Source organism: Trachemys scripta, chromosome 8 (genome assembly GCF_013100865.1).
Source record: "Trachemys scripta elegans isolate TJP31775 chromosome 8, CAS_Tse_1.0, whole genome shotgun sequence".
NCBI classification, from domain to species: Eukaryota; Metazoa; Chordata; order Testudines; family Emydidae; genus Trachemys; species Trachemys scripta.
This window is the reverse complement of record NC_048305.1, coordinates 88,080,255-88,102,845: the sequence shown is the minus strand read 5'-3', so window position 1 is coordinate 88,102,845 and position 22,591 is coordinate 88,080,255. Positions and strand designations below refer to the sequence as shown.

The 22,591-nt window shown below is 43.1% G+C and overlaps 1 protein-coding gene across 1 annotated transcript in view; it reads left to right on the top strand.

Moving 5' to 3' along the window:
- The window catches only part of CTH (cystathionine gamma-lyase), a 49,828-nt gene extending 33,606 nt beyond the window's left edge, over positions 1-16,222 (top strand). Inside the window, exons 10-12 of the mRNA XM_034779255.1 lie at positions 1,392-1,444; positions 10,870-11,008; positions 16,064-16,222. Of these exons, the coding sequence (XP_034635146.1) occupies positions 1,392-1,444; positions 10,870-11,008; positions 16,064-16,090 (219 nt within the window). The 3' untranslated portion in view covers positions 16,091-16,222. The remainder of the gene's footprint in view (positions 1-1,391; positions 1,445-10,869; positions 11,009-16,063) is intronic.
- Positions 16,223-22,591: the final 6,369 nt, after the last annotated feature.

The window sequence follows — 22,591 nt, the reverse complement described above, 5'->3', positions numbered from 1 at the left end:
TCCAAAAGGAAGTGCTGCCTCTTTCTGGCAGATCACCTGACAGGTGTTCTCGTAACATGAGCTTTGAAGCATTGTTTAGCTCCCTTTTTCTTAAACTTCATCATTTAACTTGTTCATGCCTATTGTTCTCTGGACACATTTTGGTAATTTTTTTAAAACAGAACCAATTAGTAGCTATATTGACGGTCAAATTAAGGATTTCTCTTCCTCCCATACCATCCCACCACCACTAGCCCTCACTCCCCAAATAAAATCACAATTGAACTTTCACATAATCAAATAACATCCCACAAACAAAGGTTTGAGTACAAAAATGAGTCTTTCATCCTGCTCTGGAAGGTCAGTCATCTGTTTGTTTAATAGGGAGAAGCAAATTCCAGAATCAAGGATTCACCTCCCTCTGAGTGTTTTCACCTCCAGCCCCTCAGCGTCCTGGCTAATCAGTTGTTGCGCTGAAGCTTAAGGAAAGAGGTGTTTTGTAAACTAGACTGTCTGAGTATACAAGGAGTGGATTACTCCTGAATGCAGAAGAGGCAAGAGGAACAATAGCAGGCATGCTGATCCTGACAGCAGCTGCTGCATCCTCAGACACGCATCTAGAGTATATTTCTGAATGCAGCAGAGTATGTAGAGAGCATTTTGTCATCTAGTGCAAGAGCATATCTATGATTAAAGATTAGTGAAGACCTTTAATGGGTGGTGGGCATTTCTCAAAGGATCAGCAATTGAATTCTGTTAAGTTTGGATTCTCCTCCAAATTTCTGGGTTTGCAAAGTCATATGAGTAATCTTGTGAGAAAAGAATCTCATGACCTTTCTGCTTCTAGTAAGGCTGCAAACACAAGTAAAATACCTCTGAAACAGTGTTCCATCAGTTCTGCCCTTGATTGGGCCCAGAAAGTGTAGGGGGTGCATGAAACCTGAAGAATTAATAGTTAGGACAGGAGAGGGAGATGGTAGAGAGAGAGGAGGGAGTAATTTCAATTTAAAGTTTTTTAGTTCTGCTCTTATTTTTTTCCAAAGAGATTCACTCCATCCCCACTCTGACTATACTCAAAGCTCAGGGGTGCACCCTGGTTAGCCCTGACAAAAATTTCTCCCTTGAGTTGCTTTCTCTTCTTTAAGCAAGTTAAGGCTGATGTTTTCACACCCAGTAACATTTTGCTAGTAAACTACATACCAATTGTTTTTTCTTATTGCATCCAGTATTTTTTCCATGATATGAAAGTTTTGTGGTTTTCTAGTTCAGCAAATTCCACTTCAAAATTAAGTAAATTATAAGACATAATTGCCTTTTCCTCTACAATGTAGCTATTTTAAATCCTCTTGCTTTTGTTTCAAATAAATAAACAAGCAGTTTTTCAAAGTGAACGTTTGTATTCCCTGCTATAGCTTTTCGCGCTGGCTGAGAGTCTGGGAGGATATGAAAGCCTAGCAGAACATCCGTAAGTCAGTCTTCCAGTAGTGATTTAAGATGAAACAATCCTTCAATTGCACATACTGTGGAAGAAAAGCTTCCGTTGGATTTTGTGGTCATCTTGAAACTGTGTAGTGTTTAAAATTTGAATGTTTCACTTTGTGACCAAGCACCATAGAGCTAATTTTTATATCATGTGAGCATTTTATGGCTAGTCAAGAAATGAGCTGTGATCTTATTTTAGAAATTTATACAATGGAAGACTCTTGCTTTGAATGGTACAGTATGCTGTCACCAAGACCTTCCCATGATTTCTTTACCTCCACTCCAGTCCCATAAAATGCCAGGTAAAAGGGTCACAATAGCATAAAGTAGCCCTAAAAGCCATGGTTCTGGCTAATGGAGAATTCCCCTATTTTAGGCAAAAAGAAGAACAGGAGTACTTGTGGCACCTTAGAGACTAAAGAACAGGAGTACTTGTGGTATGGAAGATGGCCATAAGGCTGCCTTCTAAGCAGTGGTGCAAGTAGAAATCATTTCTTGCCGGTACTTCACTCATAGGAGGGACGCAAGGGCGGCGGGGGAGATGAACGATATGACCTCCCCACATGGCCCTCCATGTGTTAAACAAATGCAGCTATAAAATGATGCTTTGAGCCCCTGGTGCCACCTGTACTTCCAGGTGTCATTGAGGATCCAACAGCAGCCCATGTTGAAAACTTTTTAAATGAAAGGATAGGAAGGGTAATCACCCCACTTTCCTTTAACACACTATCAGTGCCTCCCTTATGTCCAAACTAAGCTTCTGCCAGCTTGCCTTTATCTAAGTATTGCTCTCAGCCCGGCACTAAGAAAGCAAAGATGCTGCGCCATCTGGGTTTGATGGAAAAGAGGCATAGAACTGTTTGTGCCATGTGCATCTTGATAAAACAATTTGGGCTGTAGTTCTATTATTTTCCTCAGCATGACATACAGGAGGGGCAATCAAAATCAGCCTGGCAGAACATACATGAGAAATACCTCTGGACAGATAAGCAATTGATCAAAATCACATTCTCTGATCTCTTGGGGCCAAATCCTGTTCCGTTGAAATCAAAAGGAGTTTTGCTATTGAGTTCAATGGGAACAGGCTTTGACATTTGGAGAGGAAAGAACAAAACCACTCAAGCAAGAGCTATGTTGCTTATACCACAGGTATCAAAGGCTGCTGACTCATGTGAGAAAGTCAGCAGACATCTGATCTTTGTCTATTGCAAGGCAAGGGAGAAATCAGCAATCAGTGAGGCTAGAACAGTCTCTGTACCATATCCAACTCATAAGTCCACTTGCAAAGGATCAAGGAATATCAAGGCTCCAGATTACCTTGAAGTCCCCTCAGTCCCTTGGTCAGAACGCTCCCATTAGGATATGTTCATTGTCCAGAGGCTGGAGCAGGAAAGAAGCAAAATGGAGATGTTTCCAGGGCCTTTTAGCTTCTGCCAAGTGAAGGGAAATCTATTCTCTATTATGTGAAAGATGGTATTTGGAGTCACATGGGTAAGTTACATGTCCATCACCCCCTCCCATATTGTAGTTAGAATGTTCACAGGAAAAATCCAGTAAGCGTAGACACGTATTCTAGGGTTCATTGTGAGCTAAGTGTTCCTTAATAAGCCATTCAACTTGACTTGTCCCTTCATGTGCTGGCTAAATAATTTGTGGGCAATACCACAGGAGCAAACATGTAGTAAACATAGCTAATATTCATAAGTTCAGATATCAAGATGAATATACATGCTGTGACAAAGTTACTCCTCTAGCTTGGTGGGTCCTGCACTTATTGGCGGATTTTCTTGCCTCAGAGATTCACCATGTGGGTTGGGGAACAGTCCAGAGACCTTCCCCTCTGGAAGGGCCCACAGTCCAGGTCAATTGGGAGGTTTGGGGGGAACCCGGGCCCGCCCTCTACTCTGGGTTCCAGCCCAGGGCCCTATGGACTGCAGCTGTCTATAGTGCCTCCTGTAACAGCTGCATGACAGCTACAACTCCCTGGGCTACTTCCCCATGGCCTCCTCCAAACACCTTCCTTATTTTCACCACAGGACTTTCCTCCTGGTGTCTGATAACGCTTGTGCTCCTCAGTCCTCCAGCAGCACTCCCTCTCCCTCTCAGCTCCTTGCACTTCTTGCTCCCAGCTCCTCACACTCACACACTACAAACTGAAGTGAGCTCCTTTTTAAAACCCAGGTGCCCTGATTAGCCTGCCTTAATTGATTCTAGAAGCTTCTTCTTAATTGGCTCCAGGTGTCCTAATTAGCCTGCTTGCCTTAACTGGTTCTAGCAGGTTCCTGATTACTCTAGTGCAGCCCCTGCTCTGGTCACTCAGGGAACAGAAAACTACTCATCCAGTGACCAGTATATTTGCCCTCTACCAGACTCCTGTACCCCACTGGTCTGGGTCTGTCACAATGCATAGAAATAGCATAATCATAACTACCAGCTATTTCATGTACATACTACAAGAGATTCTGAAAAATCACATCACATACCTGAGACCCTCTGTGCCAGCGTCATGCCCCACTGGAGTTTTGTTCTCTGTTGTGTAACAACAGAGATGGAGCCAGTGATATGAATGTTTAGCCTAAAAGGGCAAGGTTAATTTTTAGCTGTTCAGCTGTGAATGAGCCTTTGAGCCTAGTCAGTGACGGCATACTGGCACACATTCAGGTTAATGGGCTTCACTGTTCCTTTGCAGTTCCCAGGTTTATGGACATTAAAAAGTTATGTGATGAGGTGGTTTAAAGCATAACACAGGTTTTTAGGTTTGCAAATCTGTGAACCTCTGCCTCTTTGAGATTTTTTTATTTATTGCTGGTCATATCCTCCCACATTATCCTCTCCACCCTTTGCTCATGAGGTTATGTATGTGTCTTGTAGCACTCTTCTGAACACTAGTTGGAAGGATTTTTTTTTTTTTTTTTAGTAAGTGTGGACTGATTCTTTTCTCTTAGAAGGCATTTAATTTTTTCAGGTACACACTGATTAACACAAAAAACAATTGTGTCTATTAATTTTCTATGGAATTTGAAGAAAGTTTAAGTTCAACTATATTTTCCAGTGCAGTGCTGAAATGGGTGTTTTGTATATATGAACATGCTTAACTCCACAGTTTCCCCCCCAAATATGTAGTATTCAGTCTGTTTATATGGAATCTGGGATTTGGGTGAGGAGCCATTTCAGCATATGTATGATTTATTAAAAGACAAATTTTAAGTAGAATGTATCTTAAACTGCATTATGCTATTGTACCCAAACGTATTTCAAATGGGGGGGGATTCAACTTCCTTTATAGGAACGGACTCCTGAAACTCTTGCCACAAAAATGGTCCATAGTTATGCAAATAGTCCCATTGTCTTCAATGGGACTGATCAAATGATTAAGGGTTTACAGGTTTAGTTTCCAAGTTTGTAAATTGTTCTGAATGAAAGTGACCATGCCTGAGCTGTCAGGTCAGAAGGAGCTTCATTCGAATAAAGGTGGGCAGATGTGTGATAAGTCTTAGCACCATTGCCCCTGCTAAGATGAGGAACATATTTTCAGCAAAGTTCTTGGCAAATTCCTGAGGCAGCTGGTTTAAGGCTGTCAGTGTCCAGTATTATAATCTTCACTTATAGTTCTCTCACCCACAAAGCTGGAAAATGAGGACCTTGTTTTTTTTATTTTGCTGCTCCAGTTCCAGTTAACAAAATGCATGTTAGACTCATTTGGCTGCAAAGCAGAATTCTATGTTTAATTACACTGGGACAACACCACTGATTCCTGTCAGGCTGCAGAACTGGGCTGACATCAGACTCCAAACATCCTCTGATCAGTGCAAGCAGAGGCATTCCTCTAATGATTTGGACTTGATATGATACAGTATGAATGTCATGGATAATTCAGACCAATGGGGAGAAAAAGAACCAAAACCACTTTTATTTAAATACCTTCCATCCCCCCTCCTGAGGACTCATGACCAACATAAAACAGAACTACATATGCTAATAAACTTAAACAAAACGTTTGTTTAAGTTTGTTAGCATATGGATTGTGCTGTTAAAGCCCTAAGAATGAATGCCCTCCCTAGCCCAAAAGGAGCAGAGTGCAGCCTTGCACCATCCCCCCTTTCCCCCCCACCACTGCAACCTACTAGAAATCTCTTGCAGGTACAGGGTACTGCCCTACTTACACTCCTACTTCTAAGCATCCCCTCCTAAGTCCTGCTGTAGGTGGCAGGGCGGAGCATGGAGCAGGAGGGGAGTGTCACAGTTCAGAGCAAGCTTTATGTTTGTCCCCTTTTCTGGACTTCTTAGTGCACCCCCTCCATATCTTAGGTCTCAAGTCTTTAACCTCCTTGTGGTGGAATTCCCTGATTCTTCCACTCTCAGACTGGGTGCTAGGCTACAGTGCCCTAGATACCAAACATGACTGATCAGTAGATCCAACTGGGTTTTGGCTACCTGCTGTTCTTCAGTGGTGAATATAGTGACCCCACACAGCCTCCATAAAACAAAGTATTATTTAATCTTAACAGTAGGAATGCAGCATAGGATAGGAGAGAGACTGTTTATTGTTTTAAAAAATCATCTATGTGCATATCTATCTTACCTAAAGGTTTAGATAGCCCTGTCTTACCCTGACCTCTAGAGCCCATGGGTCAATTAGCTCCCCAATAATGCTGGATCATCCTCCCCCTTAACTGTCAGATCCCCTCAAAGGAGTATCTGTGTTTAAACCCTTTTGAGGTTGCTTGACCCCTTCCCTCTCCAAGGGGCTGAGTCCCTCCTGCTGGAACTGGTCTGGCAGGCCTAGCAAGTGGGGGGCTGAGCCAGGGCTTCAAAGCAAATTGCTCTGCATTGTCTTTAAAGTATTTGCAGAAAGATGTGACTATCAAGAACCACACCTCCCCTTTCTGGATACATTGCCTGACAAAACTATGATTCACAGTATCTGCGTACAGCAGATAACACCATCAATTCAAAATACCACATACATGAACTACAAGGCATAATCAGCTGCAGTGCACAGCACCGTGGAGATTCTGGGTGGCACTGTGACATCCCCCCCAAGGCAGCCCTGGAAAGCTGGTGTAACTTACACAGGCCTCAAGGGCTTGGGAGGGCACAAAGAATCACCTTTGTCTCCCCTAGAGCAACTGGGCTGCAAGTTCTGTGCTGTGCCTCTTAGAATCTCACCCAGAGCGTATTTAATCTTTACCTCTCTTATCCTTAACTATAGAAACTAGCAGGATTAGTAAAATGCAAGTGAAGCAAAAGCAGATAAAATTCCTCCCTCAAAAATGCTATATTTTATTGTGTCATTGGCTTAAGGTGAGGTTATGTTAGTAGCATTTAGATCAACAAACTGAAGAACTGCCCCCTCAGTCACTGTAAATCCAGGAATATCCTTCAGTTTCTTCCACAGTATAATCATTGGCTTTTTTGCAGCACGGTATTGTTCTTTGACCTGCCTTTTTCAAAGTGGGAGTCTCAGCCATGAATGAAAGTATGGACAATGGAGTCACTAAATCTACACTATGTACAGTAAAACCTCAGGGTTACAGACACCTTGAGAATGGAAGTTGTCCATAACTCTGAAATGTTTGTAATTCTGAACAAAGTGTAGTTTGGGCTCCAGCAGCTGACACTCCAGGCCAGGCTCCAGTAGGCTCTGAGCTCCCTCCTCAGTGCTAGCAGCTTCCTTGCAAGCTTGTCCCCCTTCTGTCTGGAGGTGGGGAGGTAAAAACAGTACATCCCCCACTTTCTGGCCAGAGGAGAGGGGGTGAAAGCAGCACAGACCTTGGCACTGATCCTGCTCTGCTGGCTCTGGCAGTCTTGGGCTGGCAGCCCCAGTATCTTCACTTCCTAGTTGTAAGTGTGTGGGGACAACAGCCCAGATGTACCTACCTTTAAGATGCAATACAGGCACAGTACTTGGTTGGACTTTTTTGGGGGGTGGGCCTCTGCTGCTGCCTGATTGGTTACTTCCAGTTTCACATGGTGTCCAGTTGACAGGTTAGTGCATAATGCTAGTGTTCTTTTCTTTAAGGTTCTACTGTACTTATTCTTCAGTTTTGCTAGTGTAAAAAAAGTCTGCTATTCTAACTCCTTACACAAGAGGGCATACTTGGCACACAAAACTACATGCACCTGTTTTTCATACCCAGTAAACTTTGTAAAAACAAAGAGGAATCCTTGTGGCATCTTAGAGACTAACATTTATTTGGGTATAAGCTTTCGGGGGCTAAAACCCACTTCATCAGATTCATGGAGTGAAAAATACAGTAAGCAGTGTGTATCTCTCTCTCTATCTCGAGAATCTCCACCCACCCACAGCTTATGCCCAAATAAATGTTTTTGTCTCTAAGGTGCCACAAGGACTCCTCTTTGTTTTTGTTCATACAGACTAACTCGGCTACCACTCTGAAACCAGTAAACTTTGTGTATTTTAACATAGGGTTTGAAACAATACTTCATTACCTGACACTAGATCATTCTGGGCTTATCTGAAGATAAAATGGTTGACCCTTTCAAGACCTGTGCTTCTCTGCTAATTCCGTAGTCACTGCAGCCAGTAGTGAAAATGAATTTAATATTGTCTGTCAGCTTGGGGTGAGGAGAATACAAAGGAAAAATTGGCTATTCTCTGCATGATGTGTATACCATTGTCGTCTTCTGCCCACTGAAATCAAATGGGAGATATCACTGTAAATAAGGGCAGTATTGAGTCTAATACCTATAAAGCTCTATCAGCTCTTACCTTAAGGTAGAAGAAATCCTTATGAATTTTCTATGTGGCCCACTTTTGAATGTCTAGGAACGTTTGTTTAATTCACTTCCCTTCTCAACTCCTTTTCTGGTTTACATGGGATCAGAGTTACCCACAATTCTTTACCACTCCTCCTGGTCGATGGCACAAGTTTGTAGGCCTTGGAGTTCCAATCCTTTTTCCTCTTTAAACCTCTTGACAGTTGTGATCAGGATTCCCAGGGAGCCACACTGAGGTTATTCAATTAGGGCAGATAATTCTCAAAGCTGGTGGATATTCCAATACTTAGATTTACCAAGCCTGCCCAAAACAACTTCTGTAATACCGTACTGGTTACCCGGAAGCCAAAACACAGTTCCCTTATAACAACCCAGCCTTGGGCTTCTACCAAGACACCCAAGTCAAATATGGTGGGGATTAGTGGAAAATCTTAATCATATAAGAAAGTTCTACCAATCCCAAGGGATCGGAAGCATTACCTCCCAGGTTAATGAAGATTTCAGATCTTACCTACATACACGCTTACAGCCAATTCTTACACTAAAGTGTTTTTTTAAAGTGTATTGGTTAAAAGATCAGTATACATACAGACATAAGTGTAGTTGATTAGTTTCATAGTAGAGATAGTGAGCACTATAGTTGCAAAGAATTAGTTTATAGGTTATAATCCAATATTCATATCCAGGAAGGACTGGAGATCTCAGTCTTACAACTCAAGCTTCCCCTGCATAATGCATCAAGCAGATCAGAGATAAAAAGGATCAGGATCCAAGGTTGTTGTTTTTTTAAATACAGTTCCAGGCCTTCTCTGGACAGCTCAGAATACTTAGGCGAACAATAGTTAATAGAGACTCTGAAGTATCAGAGGGGTAGTCGTGTTAGTCTGGATCTGTAAAAAGCAACAGAGAGTCCTGTGACACCTTTAACAGATGAGACTCTGAAGTAGACCTATTTCCTAAGCATCACCAGTAATTAGCTACATGGATTAACATAAGCCAATTGCCCATTTTCCACCATTTGCAGGTGATTTGCTATATACTTCAAAGAGATCAATATAGTGATATAGGGCTACTATAAGGTGGGTGCATAACTGGCTGGATAACCATATTCAGAGAGTTGTTATTAATGGCTCCCAATCCTAATGGAAAGGAATAACAAGTGGGATTCCATAGGGGTCTGTTTTGGGACCGGTTCTGTTCAATATCTTCATTAACAACTTGGATATTGGCATAGAAAGTACGCTTATTAAGTTTGCGGATGATACCAAACTGGGAGGGATTGCAACTGCTTTGGAGGACAGGGTCATAATTCAAAATGATCTGGACAAATTGGAGAAATGGTCTGAGGTAAACAGGATGAAGTTTAACAAAGACAAATGCAAAGTGCTCCACTTAGGAAGGAAAAATCAGTTTCACACATACAGAATGGGAAAAGACTGTCTAGGAAGGAGTATGGCAGAAAGGGATCTAGGGGTTATAGTGGACCACAAGCTAAATATGAGTCAGTGTGATGCTGTTGCAAAAAAAAAAGCAAACATGATTCTGGGTTGTATTAACAGGTGTGTTGTGAGCAAGACACGAGAAGTCATTCTTCTGCTCTACTCTGCTTAGGTCTCAGCTGGAGTATTGTCCAGTTCTGGGCACCGCATTTCAAGAAAGATGTGGAGAAATTGGAAAGGGTCCAGAAAAGAGCAACAAGAATGATTAAAGGTCTTGAGAACATGACCTATGAAGGAAGGCTGAAAGAATTGGGTTTGTTTAGTTTGGAAAAAGAGAAGACTGAGAGGGGACATGATAGCAGTTTTCAGGTATCTAAAAGGGTGTCATAAGGAGGAGGGAGAAAACTTGTTCACCTTAGCCTCTAAGGATAGAGCAAGAAGCAATGGGCTTAAACTGCAGCAAGGGAGGTCTAGGTTGGACATTAGGAAAAAGTTCCTAACTGTCAGGGTGGTTAAACACTGGAATAAACTGCCTAGGGAGGTTGTGGAATCTCCATCTCTGGAGATATTTAAGAGTAGGTTAGATAAATGTCTATCAGGGATGGTTTAGACAGTATTTAGTCCTGCCATGCGGGCAGGGGACTGGACTCAATGACCTCTCGAGGTCCCTTCCAGTCCTAGAATCTATATTTACAGTACATGTAACTGTTAAGCTCTCATTTTGATCTCTGAATTAATAGATTACAGCATAGACAGGAACTGCTTGGTTACATTAACCTCTAACAAAATATATAAATAAAAATAAATAAAAACACAAAAATACAAACATTATCTACCAATATGGCAGGGTTGAAGGTTGAAGGAAAGTAGTATAGGATGTTGCTTCCTTTTCCAGATGAAAACTTGGAGCTAGAGTGTCCAAAGTACCCACTGTTTTTCTTTAGCAGTTATAGTCAGGCAATATTGTACCAGATTCTCTGCTAGTACAAACAAGTGAAGTCAGTGGAGCTATGTAGATTTATTCTAGTTGATGCCCCATTGACTTAATTGGAGCTATGCTATTTTTCACTATTTGAGGATCTGGGCTTTTGATGTGTAGATTAAGTAGAGACGATCACAAAACTGCCGTTCAAAAAATAGTCACCACTCCTACAGAGCTGGCAAATAATTAGTTATTTAATAAACCCCCTAATGGGTCTGCACAGAGACTATTTTTCTTTTCGTTCAGGGCCATTATGACTCATGCCTCAGTTCCTGAAGAGGAGAGAGAGGTTCTTGGGATCAATGATACTTTGATTCGCCTGTCAATTGGTTTGGAGGATGCACAAGATATACTGGAAGATCTGGAGCAAGCTTTGAAAGCAGCAGTAAGTCATCTAATCCTTAGTGCCTCTTGTTTAGAAAAATGATTTTCCTTTTGCATTTTACTTATTGCTTTTCAAACTAATGGTGTATGGTATCGTTCACCATTTATCTTAAATCAGTGGAATACATTTACTTTCAGATAACTAACACAAGTGCGTTATCACAAACCTATCATCTTACTTAATATTTTTAATCTGACTGCATTTTGGGTTTTTGAATTTCCATGATTAGTATCCTGTTTACATATCCTCTGCAACATCCTGTTTAAAAAAAAAAAAAAAAAAAAAAGGATATCTATAGATTTCTAATATGTATGATACACCTCTACCCAGTGATGAGCTGCCAAAATCTTAACAACCGATTCCCTATAAAAAGGTTCTGATTTAAGGGATGTTCCACAGTAAGTATTTTTTTGTACCTTTCTCCATAAGAAATGGCAATGCATTGAGTCATCATTGGGAGTCCTACTTAACAACAACAACAAACAACAAAACAGAACAAAACAAAACCAAAAAACAAACAAACACCACATTTTTTACATGTTTATCTGTTTATCGGTGAAGAACAGATCAGTGATTGATACAAAGGAGAAAAATAATCTTATAATTTATGTTTTAAAATGGCCCACTGGACAAAACAAAACCCTACATGTTCACACAGAGTTTAGGTTTTGATGCAAGTTCTGCTAGAGCTTTTTTTGAGTAGGTGAAACAGGGCTGCAGCTGCAGGAGAGTGGAGGGACATTTCCCCCCCCCCCCCCCCATTCTGAATAGTGTTGTTAGTTTATGAAATGGAAACACTAGTAATACAGGACTGTAGTATAGGATAACAGCCACCAAGCTAGAAAAAAGAAAGCGCCCTATTATTTTTTAGTAAAGCACAGACCACAGTTTTCCTCATAATATAGAATTGTTGGTCATGAGTATTTTAATAATTATAAAACATTGTCCCTATAATGGAAATTATATTTTTTTTAAATTGCAAAAATATACAACTTTCTCCCAACGGCTGCCTACCTCCCAAGTAACCAGTGGACACTATTTAATTAGAAAGCTTTCAAGCAGATTTGGCTCTTTAGGCTGCCTCTCTGTCCCCTCTAGCTTTCTTCCCCCCTCCCCCCCCCAATAATGTCAAGGTAGCTGTTGATGTTTTTCTTACACCCGACAAAAGGTTGGAGCATTGCTGAGCTCCTGCCGCTTGGCCCGCCGGTTCTGAGCGGGAGGAGCTCAGCCCTGGAGACATCCTCATGGGGCCGGGGGCCCCTGCAAGGCCCAGGGCCTGGGGCAAATTGCCCCACTTGCCCCCCCCCCCCCCCCGGTGGCCGTGGCGCTCACAGCCCCCCCCCCCACACACACACACACCTTGCCTGCAGTCGCTCAAAGCAGCAGGACTCAGGAGCTGAACTGCCCAGCTGCTGGCGGCTCGGCATGCTGCGGCTCTGCGGAGAGGGGGAGGGGCTGGGAGGAGCCTCGGCCTCCCCAGCTGGGACTCCTGGGAGCTCAGATGGGGGACAGGAGGGTCCCGTGGGCCGGATGTGGCCCACGGACTGGAGTTGTTTGCCCACCCGCCCGCCCCTTAACAGCTGGTTCTACACCGGCGTCTAATTTTAACAACCGGTTCGCAAGTAGGAACTGGCTCCAGCTCACCACTGCCTCTACCCTGATATAACGCTGTCCTCAGGAGCCAAAAAAAATCTTACCGCCTTAGAGGTGAAATCGCGTTATATTGAACTTGCTTTGATCCACCGGAGCGCGCAGCCCCGCCCCCCCGGAGTTTCTTTACTGCGTTATATCCGAATTTGTGTTATATCGGGTCGCGTTATCAGGGTAGAGGTGTACTTAGAAGCTGGCAGTAATAGTAATGACTTTTGATTGGTAATGCTTAGGCATAGAAGTGGTTAACAAGTTTATGCACTTCTAATAAGAACAATGGCTGCTCCCTGTAAAGTAATCAAATGCAGGAAATAATTGGCTGGTAACTTCTCTTTTTCTTGAAGCTAGTGAATTTATTCTTAATTCTTGAAAATTAAGCTCTATGAAGAGTTCAAACCTTACATACCACCAGAGGTGTCTCAAAGAAATTAATTTTTTTGCGATATCATGCCATTTGCATTCCTTCAGCATAGGTCCCCTAAAACACACACAAGGAAAAAAAGGCAACAGCAATTGATAAATATTACTTGCTTCTTCTATGAACTTGCACAAAATAGTACTCTCCATTACGTGGTTGGCATGGTGAATGATGCCTGCTCTCAACAAATATAGTGTTCTCTGCAAGCTCTCCTAATAGAATGGACCAGGCATAACTGCCTAATCTAAAGCAGAGACACTTATCTTTGAGTTGGAGCACCAATCTGGAGGTGCATAATTAAAAAAATTGCAGCATGAAGTCCTAATATTGCATTTTAGTGTTCTCATCATGGTGCTAAGGCGGAACTCAGCTGGTCTGTTTTGTCACACATTGCTACAATACAAGAAAGGCACAGCTATGTTAGGATGGCATGCCCTGACACCTTTACTCTCCTATCCTATGAAGTAGCAAATCATAGAAATGTGGGGCTACAAGGGACCTCAGAAGGTCATCTAGTCCAGCTCCCTGTGCTGAGGCGAGATGAAGTATATGTAGACCATCCCTGACAGATGTTTGTCTAGTCCAGTGTTTATCAAACTTTGTGCTGGTGACCCCATTTAGACTTAAGAAAAATCGTGAGCCCCCCCTACCTTCAGCCTTGCTTGGGGCTCTGGGCTTCAGCCCTGGTGACCCCATCAAAACAGAGTCACGAACCACAGTTTGAGAACCTCTGGTCTAATCTATTCATAAAAACTTCCACTGACCAGGGTACCACAACCTCCCTTGGAAGCCTGTTCCAGTGCTTGACTATCCTGTAGTTTTTCCCCTAATAGGTAACGTAAGTCTCCCTTGATGCAGATTAAGCCAATTACTACTTGTCCTACTTTCATTAAACATGGAAAACAATTGACCACCATCTTCTTTAAGATCCCTTATCATATTTGATGTCTGTTTTCAGGTCTCCCTTAGTCTTCTCAAGACTAAACATATCCAGCTTAACCTTTCCTCCTAGGTCAGGTTTTCTAAACCTTGTAACAGTTTTTTGTTGCTGTCCTCTGGACTCTCTCTAGTTTGTTCACATATTTCTTAAAGTATGGCATCCAAAACTGAACACTACTCCGGCTGAGACCTCTCCAGTGTGGAATAGAGGGGGACAGCTCCATCGTGTGTCTTACATGCAGCACTTCCTGTTAATACACCCCAGAATGACATTAGCCTTTTTTGCAACTGAATCACATTGCTGGCTCATTCAATTTGAGATCCACTATAGCTCCCAGATCTTTTTCTGCACTACTACTGCCTAGACAGTTATTCCCCATTTTGTACTTATGCATTTGATTTTTCCTTCCTAAGCATAGTGCTTTGCACTTGCCTTTATTGAATTTCTTCTTGTTCATTTCATACCAGTTGTCCAATTTGTCAAGCTGGTCTTGAATTCTAATCCTGTCCATCAGAGTGGTTGCAATCCTTCCCAGCTTGGTGTCACCTGCAGATTGTAAGAATGCTCTCCACTCTATTATCCAAGTCATTAATGAAAATGTTGACTAGTACAGGACTCAGGACTGACCCCTGCAGAACCCCACCAGAGAACCATTGGTAGTTACTCTTTGAGTATGGTCTTTCAACCAGTTAATAGTAATTTAATCTAAACCACATTCCCTAGTTTCTTTATGTGGGATTGTGTCAAAAACCCTTACTAAAAATCAAAATGTCACACCTACTGCTTCCCCCCATCCATTTGGCCAGCAACACTGTCAATGACGTTGGTTTGGCATGATTTGTTTTGCTGGATATTTCTTAAACCCTGTTATCTTCTAGATGCTTACAAATTGATTCATAATTTGTTCAAATATCTTTCCAGATTTCAAAGTTAGGGTGATTGTTCTATAATTGCCTTGCTCTTCTTTGTTCTTTTTAAAGATAGGTACAGTATTTGCCCTTGTCACAGGGCCAGTACACCCCATCCCCCTGGAGGTGGGGCAAGGGCAGGATAGGCCCAGAGTTAAAGCTAATAGGACTCCCCTGGATTACAGGGAAGCTTGGCCCAACGGCCAGAGTCAATAGGACTCCCTTGGGATGCATGGCCTAATGGCCAAAGTCAGAAGGGTTCCCCTTGGCTGTGGGGAAGCACAGCCTAATGGCCAATCAGTGGGAGGTGGTTTGGTGGGTCACCCCCCAAAGGGTGCAGCCAGGTAGGGGGACCCAGGCCTTCCCTGGTCCAAGCTCAGGGCTCTGGTAGTGGTGAATGGGTTCACCACTAAGTCAGCGGGGAATCCGTCCCTAACATGCTGACTGCTGCCAGGACACTGGCTCGTCCCTCCCTGGGCTACTTCCTACCGTGACTCTTGCTGTTGAAATCGTGGTGTCTTGGGAGTCTCTGGGCCCCTCAGGTGGAGTCTCCCTGGGGACTCGGCATCTCCTGTGATCTGAAATTCTGGCTACTCCTCAGCTGACACAGGCAAGCTGTGTCCTTCCTCAGCTGAGACTGAGCTAGGCTGCTCCCTTTTATACTGTAGCAGCAGCAGTTGGAGAATGCCCAGTAGTCTCGGCGAGGTGTGGCTTTTGCTGCCAAGAACACTGCTTTAACCCCTTCCTCTCCAGTGTGGGGCCAGTACACCCCATCACAGCCCTCCTCTGGGACCTCACCCATGAGTTCTCAAAGATAATTGCTAATGATTCTGAGATTGCTTCAGTATCCTAGAGTGAATTTCATCAGGCTCTGACTATCTGAATACATCTAACATATCTAAATATTTCTATAACCAGTTCTTACCCTATTTTGGTTTGTGTTAATTTTTGTTAAGCATCGTTTTAGTGAAGACTGAAGCAACTAGGCATTATACACCTTTGTCTTCTTTGTGTCATCCATTATTATCTCCCCTTCCCCATGGACTTTTCCTTTTGTCTCTCTTGTTCTAATGAACAGCTCTGCAATACTAGAGAACACCACAATATAATTATATCATGCTTGTCTTCTGTTACTGCAGGTCCCAGAGCATATGGTTCGCAACTAGGAATCTTAAGACCTGAAATTGGAAGCTGATCACGACACAGCTAAGACACCCAGAGAAGATTAAATGAAAAGCCAAACCACTGATAAGTTTCTTCGGATTTGCCTTTAAAAGTGAAAGGCGAAAGAAGGGAGGGGGGAAAAAAAAAAAAAAAAAAAACCACCACAAACCACACCCAAACGTATAGTCAAAATTTAGATACCTAAGCAGTCTGTTTTTTTTAAGCTTTGCTCTCCAGTGACTCAACATGGGTCATAAATATGTGCACAAAAACTTACGCTTTCAGATGTGTCATCCTCTTGTTCCTCCTGCTCTTATGACTTGAAACGTCACTCTCCTTTCTGACAGAAGTTTGTTGATCTGAGAGCAGCTGTGATGTACATGCAAGAGTACTATGTCCAGATCTCAAATATTAAAAATTTGGGGGGGTGAGGGGGGTGTTATGCTGTACAATGGTGAGTGCATGCTGCAGTTATGTTGGCACAGGCTGTTTCTTTCATCATCCATACTGCAGAATTTAAAAATAAAATAAAATATTTTATGTCTAACAAAGTATATTTTGAATGGTGTAGGATCCAACTCAGACTCTTTGGATGAGAATATCAAATCTGGTTTGATTTTGTGCAACACTGAACATTTTAAAGTCATACCTGATACTGTACTGTAATTTTCTGAAGATGATTTGACAGGTAAAAGCAGGATTTAGTCTGAAATTTTTAATGGAATGTGTTATACTTGAGAACAATTTCAGTCTTAATTCCTGTCTTACCAACATAGAATTTTTCTGTATGCTTTCTGTATGCTTGAATTTCTAAAGTGGATAATTTAATGAAAGGGGAAATTAAATGGGGCATTTGTCAGACAGACTACAATGATAATTTTAAAAACATTAAAATTTTCACAAAGCAAATGAAATCTAGACTTAGTTTTTAAAAGAAAAACCTAATATTACACCACATACTAGTTCTCTGGCCTTTTGAAACCCTCTATTTTTTATCTAACATTAAGTTGTTTAGAATGTTCTGTATGAATTGTACGTGGTACATATTAGTGAATAAATGAATGGGACAAAGCTGGCGTTCTTCGATCAATGCAGCCTTTTTATAGCGATAAGCTCTTATCAATATTTTACTATGTTGTCATTTTTATTGAAATCTCACACTTGAATCCTCACTGGCTTGACAAGATGTTGGAAGTTAGGATGGAGAAGGGTTTATTCTGATGCATTCCCACATTGTGGGTAGGTTTCACTGACGTTAACATTTACCTTTTAGAAGGTAGCTAGAATCTTTTTTCAAATAAAAGCTTATATTAAGCAGAAAGCAGCAAAACTAGTTTAAGAAAAAGATTTTGAAATTGCCAAGTCTATTTACTGGCATCCTTTTTTATGCAGTATCCCTGCTAAATAATCCACTGAAGTGGCCTATAGCATCTCAAAAGGTCAAGAAAATACAAACATGGGTGGGTTATTCACAGAGTTCCCTTGAAGTACTGGGGGGGCAGGGGGGAGGGAGTGAGGGAGGGGGAGAGAAGAGAAGAGTGTTCTCTGGTGCTTGGGGAGCAATGAAAAAGAGGGGGGAAAATACTTCATACACCCCCCCCCCCCCCCCCCCAATAAATGAACTGTAGCTGATTTGTACAAAAAGTTTCTTCACTTCCATAAGGTAATGGTTATGGAGTGTAGAGATGAAAATGGTTAAGTAATACTTGTATTTGTGTTTGGTTGACATCAACTCCAACAGATGAGAATTGCACACTTTGGCAGTATAGCCGCAATTGCCAAGGAAAAAAGCCAGTTTCGGGTACTGGCACTCCAAAACAGATTCCCTGCATTTGCTATACCTTTTAAACCATCTCTGAATCTCAAATACATTGCAAGCTGGATCACACGTTCATGAAGGAAACTTGCACATCAAAAGTGAAAATCATTACCTTCTTAGTGATAGAAAGTCCAGCCTGTCCGAGGCTGTGCTACATTCTGTACAGAAAGGCAGGAAACTTTGGTCTTACTAAGAGTTCTCATTGTTGCAGTCTTTTCCTCAGAGGGCATGCTCATCCTTTGGCCATCATGCCCTTCAGCTGATCTGCTAGAAATAGTACAAGCCATCTCTCCTTTCACTATTGAAGTTATTTTGAGGGTGCCTGTCCCGCCAGTAAAATTATTGTTTTGCTAATTTTACTCCTGAGGGCATTCTGTGCCAAAAAATTAAAAATTCTGCAAATTGTCAACAAAAAAGTGGAGGCTCCAGCATGGCACTGGAGATCACTGTGTAGCTCCCCTATCCCAGGACATAGACTCGGTGGTGAGGCTGCATGCAACCCTGACACAGCACAAGGACAGGGCCTGCCCCTCTGTGCTAGGTGCCTGCCTGCAAAGCAGGAGCCAAGTGTGGAGGGGCTTAGTTGAGAGGGTTCTGTGTGGGGCAGTCTGGGTGCTGGCAGCTCCGGGGGGAATCCAGATGGACAGGGTCTTGGGGGGTTCTGGGTGCAACAATAATGTGACTCGGCAGGGGGGTCCAGGTGAAAGTGGTTGGGACTCAGCTGGGGGGGGTCAGTGTGGGGGACCCAGATGCTGGGGGAAAGGGGCTCACTGGAGTTGGGAGCAAGGTGAAGGGGGTTGGGGGGAGAGATCCAGGTGCGGGTAGCTTGTGAGGGTGGTTCAGGAGGAGTGGGGCTCATCTGGGGGGGCAGGGAAAGAATCAGGGTGCAGAAGGGTCTGGTTGTATGGATGGGTGTATACCATCCATACATGCACTGTACAGGGATCTCTCCCCCTGCAGCTGAGGCGCAATGGGTGCAGGAAGCGTGGGGGTGTAGGGGAGGGAGACAGAGAGGGTTGCAGAGCTTCCTACAACTGGGGGGAGAAATCTGGGTGGGTCTGACCCAACCCCAGATGCCGTGCAGGGGAAGAGGAAGTCCCATCCTCACCGGCCCAGCTGGGACTAGCAGCTGAGCCTGGCGCAGGGTAGGAGCCACCAGCCATGTTTTCCCCAGTTCCACCTGCACTCGACAGTGATTTACCTCTCTGCCGGCTGCCCTGGGCACCCGAAACATACTGCTGGAGAGAGTTGTAGGACCGCTTTTGTGGCTGCCCTGTCAGAAAGTCATTTTTCTGCAGGGAAATGAATCAGCAGGGGACATAAATTCTGTGCATGTGCAGTGGCGCAGAATTCCCCCAGGAGTAACAGTCACACCTCAGATGTGCCAGACACTACAGATGTACAAGAGAAATCAGTCCTTTCCGCAAGAGCTCACAATCTTTAAAGACAGATACAAAATTTAGGGGGAAGGGAATCAACATACAAGCAACGCCTCTTGACACACCTTATTAAATTTTTTGTGTATTAAAACTATCCACAACTGCCCCTCTCCCTAGCCAGAAGTTTTACTTCCTATATATGTCCATAATTTCATAGGTTTTCACATCAGCAGTATTGCATCTAAGCACAGGATACGTAAATTAATGCAGTAGCCATCATAGGCCCTATACATGGTACCATGAAATTCAGTGGGGTTCTGTGCAGGTCCAGCCATACAGAATGAATTGCCGGGGCTGGGTAATATACTCTGCCACTGCAAGGGAATAAATGGCATGTGAGGAGGTTTAGAAGCATAAGAGTGAAGCCATTACAGCATAAATAAAGCCTGATTTGGTCTTCACCTGCTCCATGTTGAGCCACAAAAATGATTCAAGGGTCAGAGAAGATGCCTTACAGTGAGATACTTAAAGAGCTCAATCTGTTTACCTTATGAAAAAGAAGATTGAGAAGTGTCTTGATTATACCTTCATAGGAGGAATTTGCTGGGTATGAACAGGCTCTTTAATCTAGTGGAGAAAGGCATAAGAACTAATGGCTGGAAGCTGAAGCCAGAGAAATTCAAATTGGAAATGAGGCAAAAAAGTGTCCACCAGTGAAGGTGATGAACCATTGGAAGAAACTACCAAGGGAAGCGATGGATTCTCAATTTTTTGATTTCTTCCGATCAAGATTGGATGCCTTTCCGGAAGAAATGTTTTAGTCAATCACAAATTATTGGGCTGCATACAGGAGTAACTGGGTGAAATGTAAGTAAATATACAGGAGGTCAATCTAGATGATTTAATGGTTCCTCCTGACCTTAAGCTCTATGAATCTCTATAGTATGCATCTTCATTCTTGATAGGCGTATAGCACAGTGGTTTCCTGCATTCTGTTAGGTGACTGGGTTTAGGTCATGACTCCATGAGCAACTATAATACAAATTATTTCATTGTCTAAGTGTCTATCCAATCATGGAGCATGCCCCCATTGTGTTAGGCAATATACAAACAGAACAAAAAGGCACCTTTTGCTCCAAGGAGCTTGCAATCTAATACCCCAATCCTACAAATTCTTACGCACGTGCTTAGTTTTACCATGAGCTCCCAGGACTGCTGGCTGACCAAGATGCTAAGGAGTTGCTGGGGCTGCTGCTGTTTCATTAATTTCAATGCAAATACTCACAGTAGTTAATTATGTGCACAAATGTTTGTAGGATTGGAGCCTAAGTATGTCTATGTAAGAATACAAAGCATCCTGTTTTCCTCCACTCAAGTATCCCATTTAAAAAGAGCCTGGAAGAAAACACTTGACACACTTCAGCTGAAAACATGTTTAGAAATTCTGGAGACCTCTATCCTTCAGGCAAGTGGTTGTTGAAATCCAGCTTATATAGGGAGGTACCTGAGGTGGTGTTAAGTCATCAGTGTACCTAGAGCACACCTGAGTCCCATCTACAACTGGAAAGAAGGCAAATTCTAAGATGCAGTTTGTGGGGGATGGGGGGACAGGACAAAGAAGACAGTCAAGTTTGAAATAAGGGCTGTAGCAAAGTGAGTGTGTGAAATGTTTTGCAGCACACTGGGATGCAAAGAAGGCAAAGGCTTAAACATTCTGCTGTTTGTTTGTTTAGCAATCAATGTGGGAACCTTTAAAATTAATGACTTGATTTATAAACTTCTAGTGCTGCAGTAAAGCAGTTCTGTGTTTAACAAGTCTTCATAATATAATAAAATACTTGTTTCTAGAATACACAGAATTGAAGTATGGGGAATGTGTACAAACAGTGAGAATTTATGCCAGGTGTTTTGTAGCAAAGCATCTAGTAAATTCTCTAAAGATCCTCCAAACCATATGGCTGAGACTGAGTGCTTTTCTGCTGCTAGCATACAAATACAACTCATCAATCTTTTATCACAACAGTAAACGGTCTATTGTCCAGACAAATCAACTGTTTATGGATTTAACTTTCAGCCTCAGTATGGTGTCTACAAAAATAATCTGTTTGGAAAAGGATTCACCATTTAAAAGGCAACTTGAAGAAGGCACAGCTAGGGCTAACATCCTCACTCTTGACCCTAGAAGTGTATTGAAGAAAAACACCCACAACAACATTAGAAACCTAACATCTAAAATACCATCCAACAACTATGGGTCAAACTAGTCCACTGTATGGAAATTATAGTCAATCTGATCTGCATTTTACATAACACCATGGACATTATTAAATTACTTTGGGGCATATTAAAACAAATTGACCTTGTATGCTGCATGGCTGTCACTCTCTGAGAGAGGCTATGCAGCCTCACTGTCACATACCTGTAAAGGTGAGCTTCACCTAGTGCTCTGATCCTCCAGCTAGGCAGAACAGTATGGCAATCTATGAGGCCCAGGAAGGGCAGCAAAGCAATGGGTGGGCTCTGGCCCACAATCAGGGCACAGTAGCGAAGCAGTCTGTGGGGCTCAGATAGGGTCACCAAAGGAGCACAGGCCTCCTGGTCTAAGGAGGGGGATATTGCCATCCCAGGGATGGAGTGGCAGGGGAATGGGGGGGGGGGGGAAGGGAGGAAGATATGGGCCCACCCAACTCCACTATGCCCCAGCTCAGGGACCTACCAGTGACAGAGTGGTCTGCCACTGGGTCAGCAGGGATCCACCCACAATATGCTGACATTGTCAGGTCAGCTCCCAGCCAGACTGTTCCTGGTTTCCCTGAGCTGCTTCCTACTCTCTCCTTCAGGTGTATCAGCATCTGTCATCTCAGGGAACTCTGGCCAGTCCACAGGCAGCAGCTTGGGGAGACCCGGCCAGTCCTCAGGCAGCAGCCCCAGCAATTCCTTAGCATCTTGGTCAGCCAGCAGTCCTGGGAGCTCTGGTCAGTCCTCAAAAGGTAGCCCCAGCAGCTCCGCTACAAGCACCAACAAGTAGAATACATCTATCTCCTATTGTAACTCCACAACAACTGAGCACTAAGGCCTGCCTTTTGTACTTCCCCTTCCTGTACCGCCCTTTGGGCAACGTGGCTCTTCTGCTTCGGCCCACCAGGGGGCGTGTTGTGGTCCCTCCCTGTCACTCTCTGAGGGAGGCCATGCCTCCTCGCTACAGACCTGTATTGGGAATACCAGTGTCTGAGTGCTGCATATCTACACTTTGCTTTTGAGTGCTGTTAATTGTTTTTGGTATTGAGTGTAGTCTTTTGTGAAGC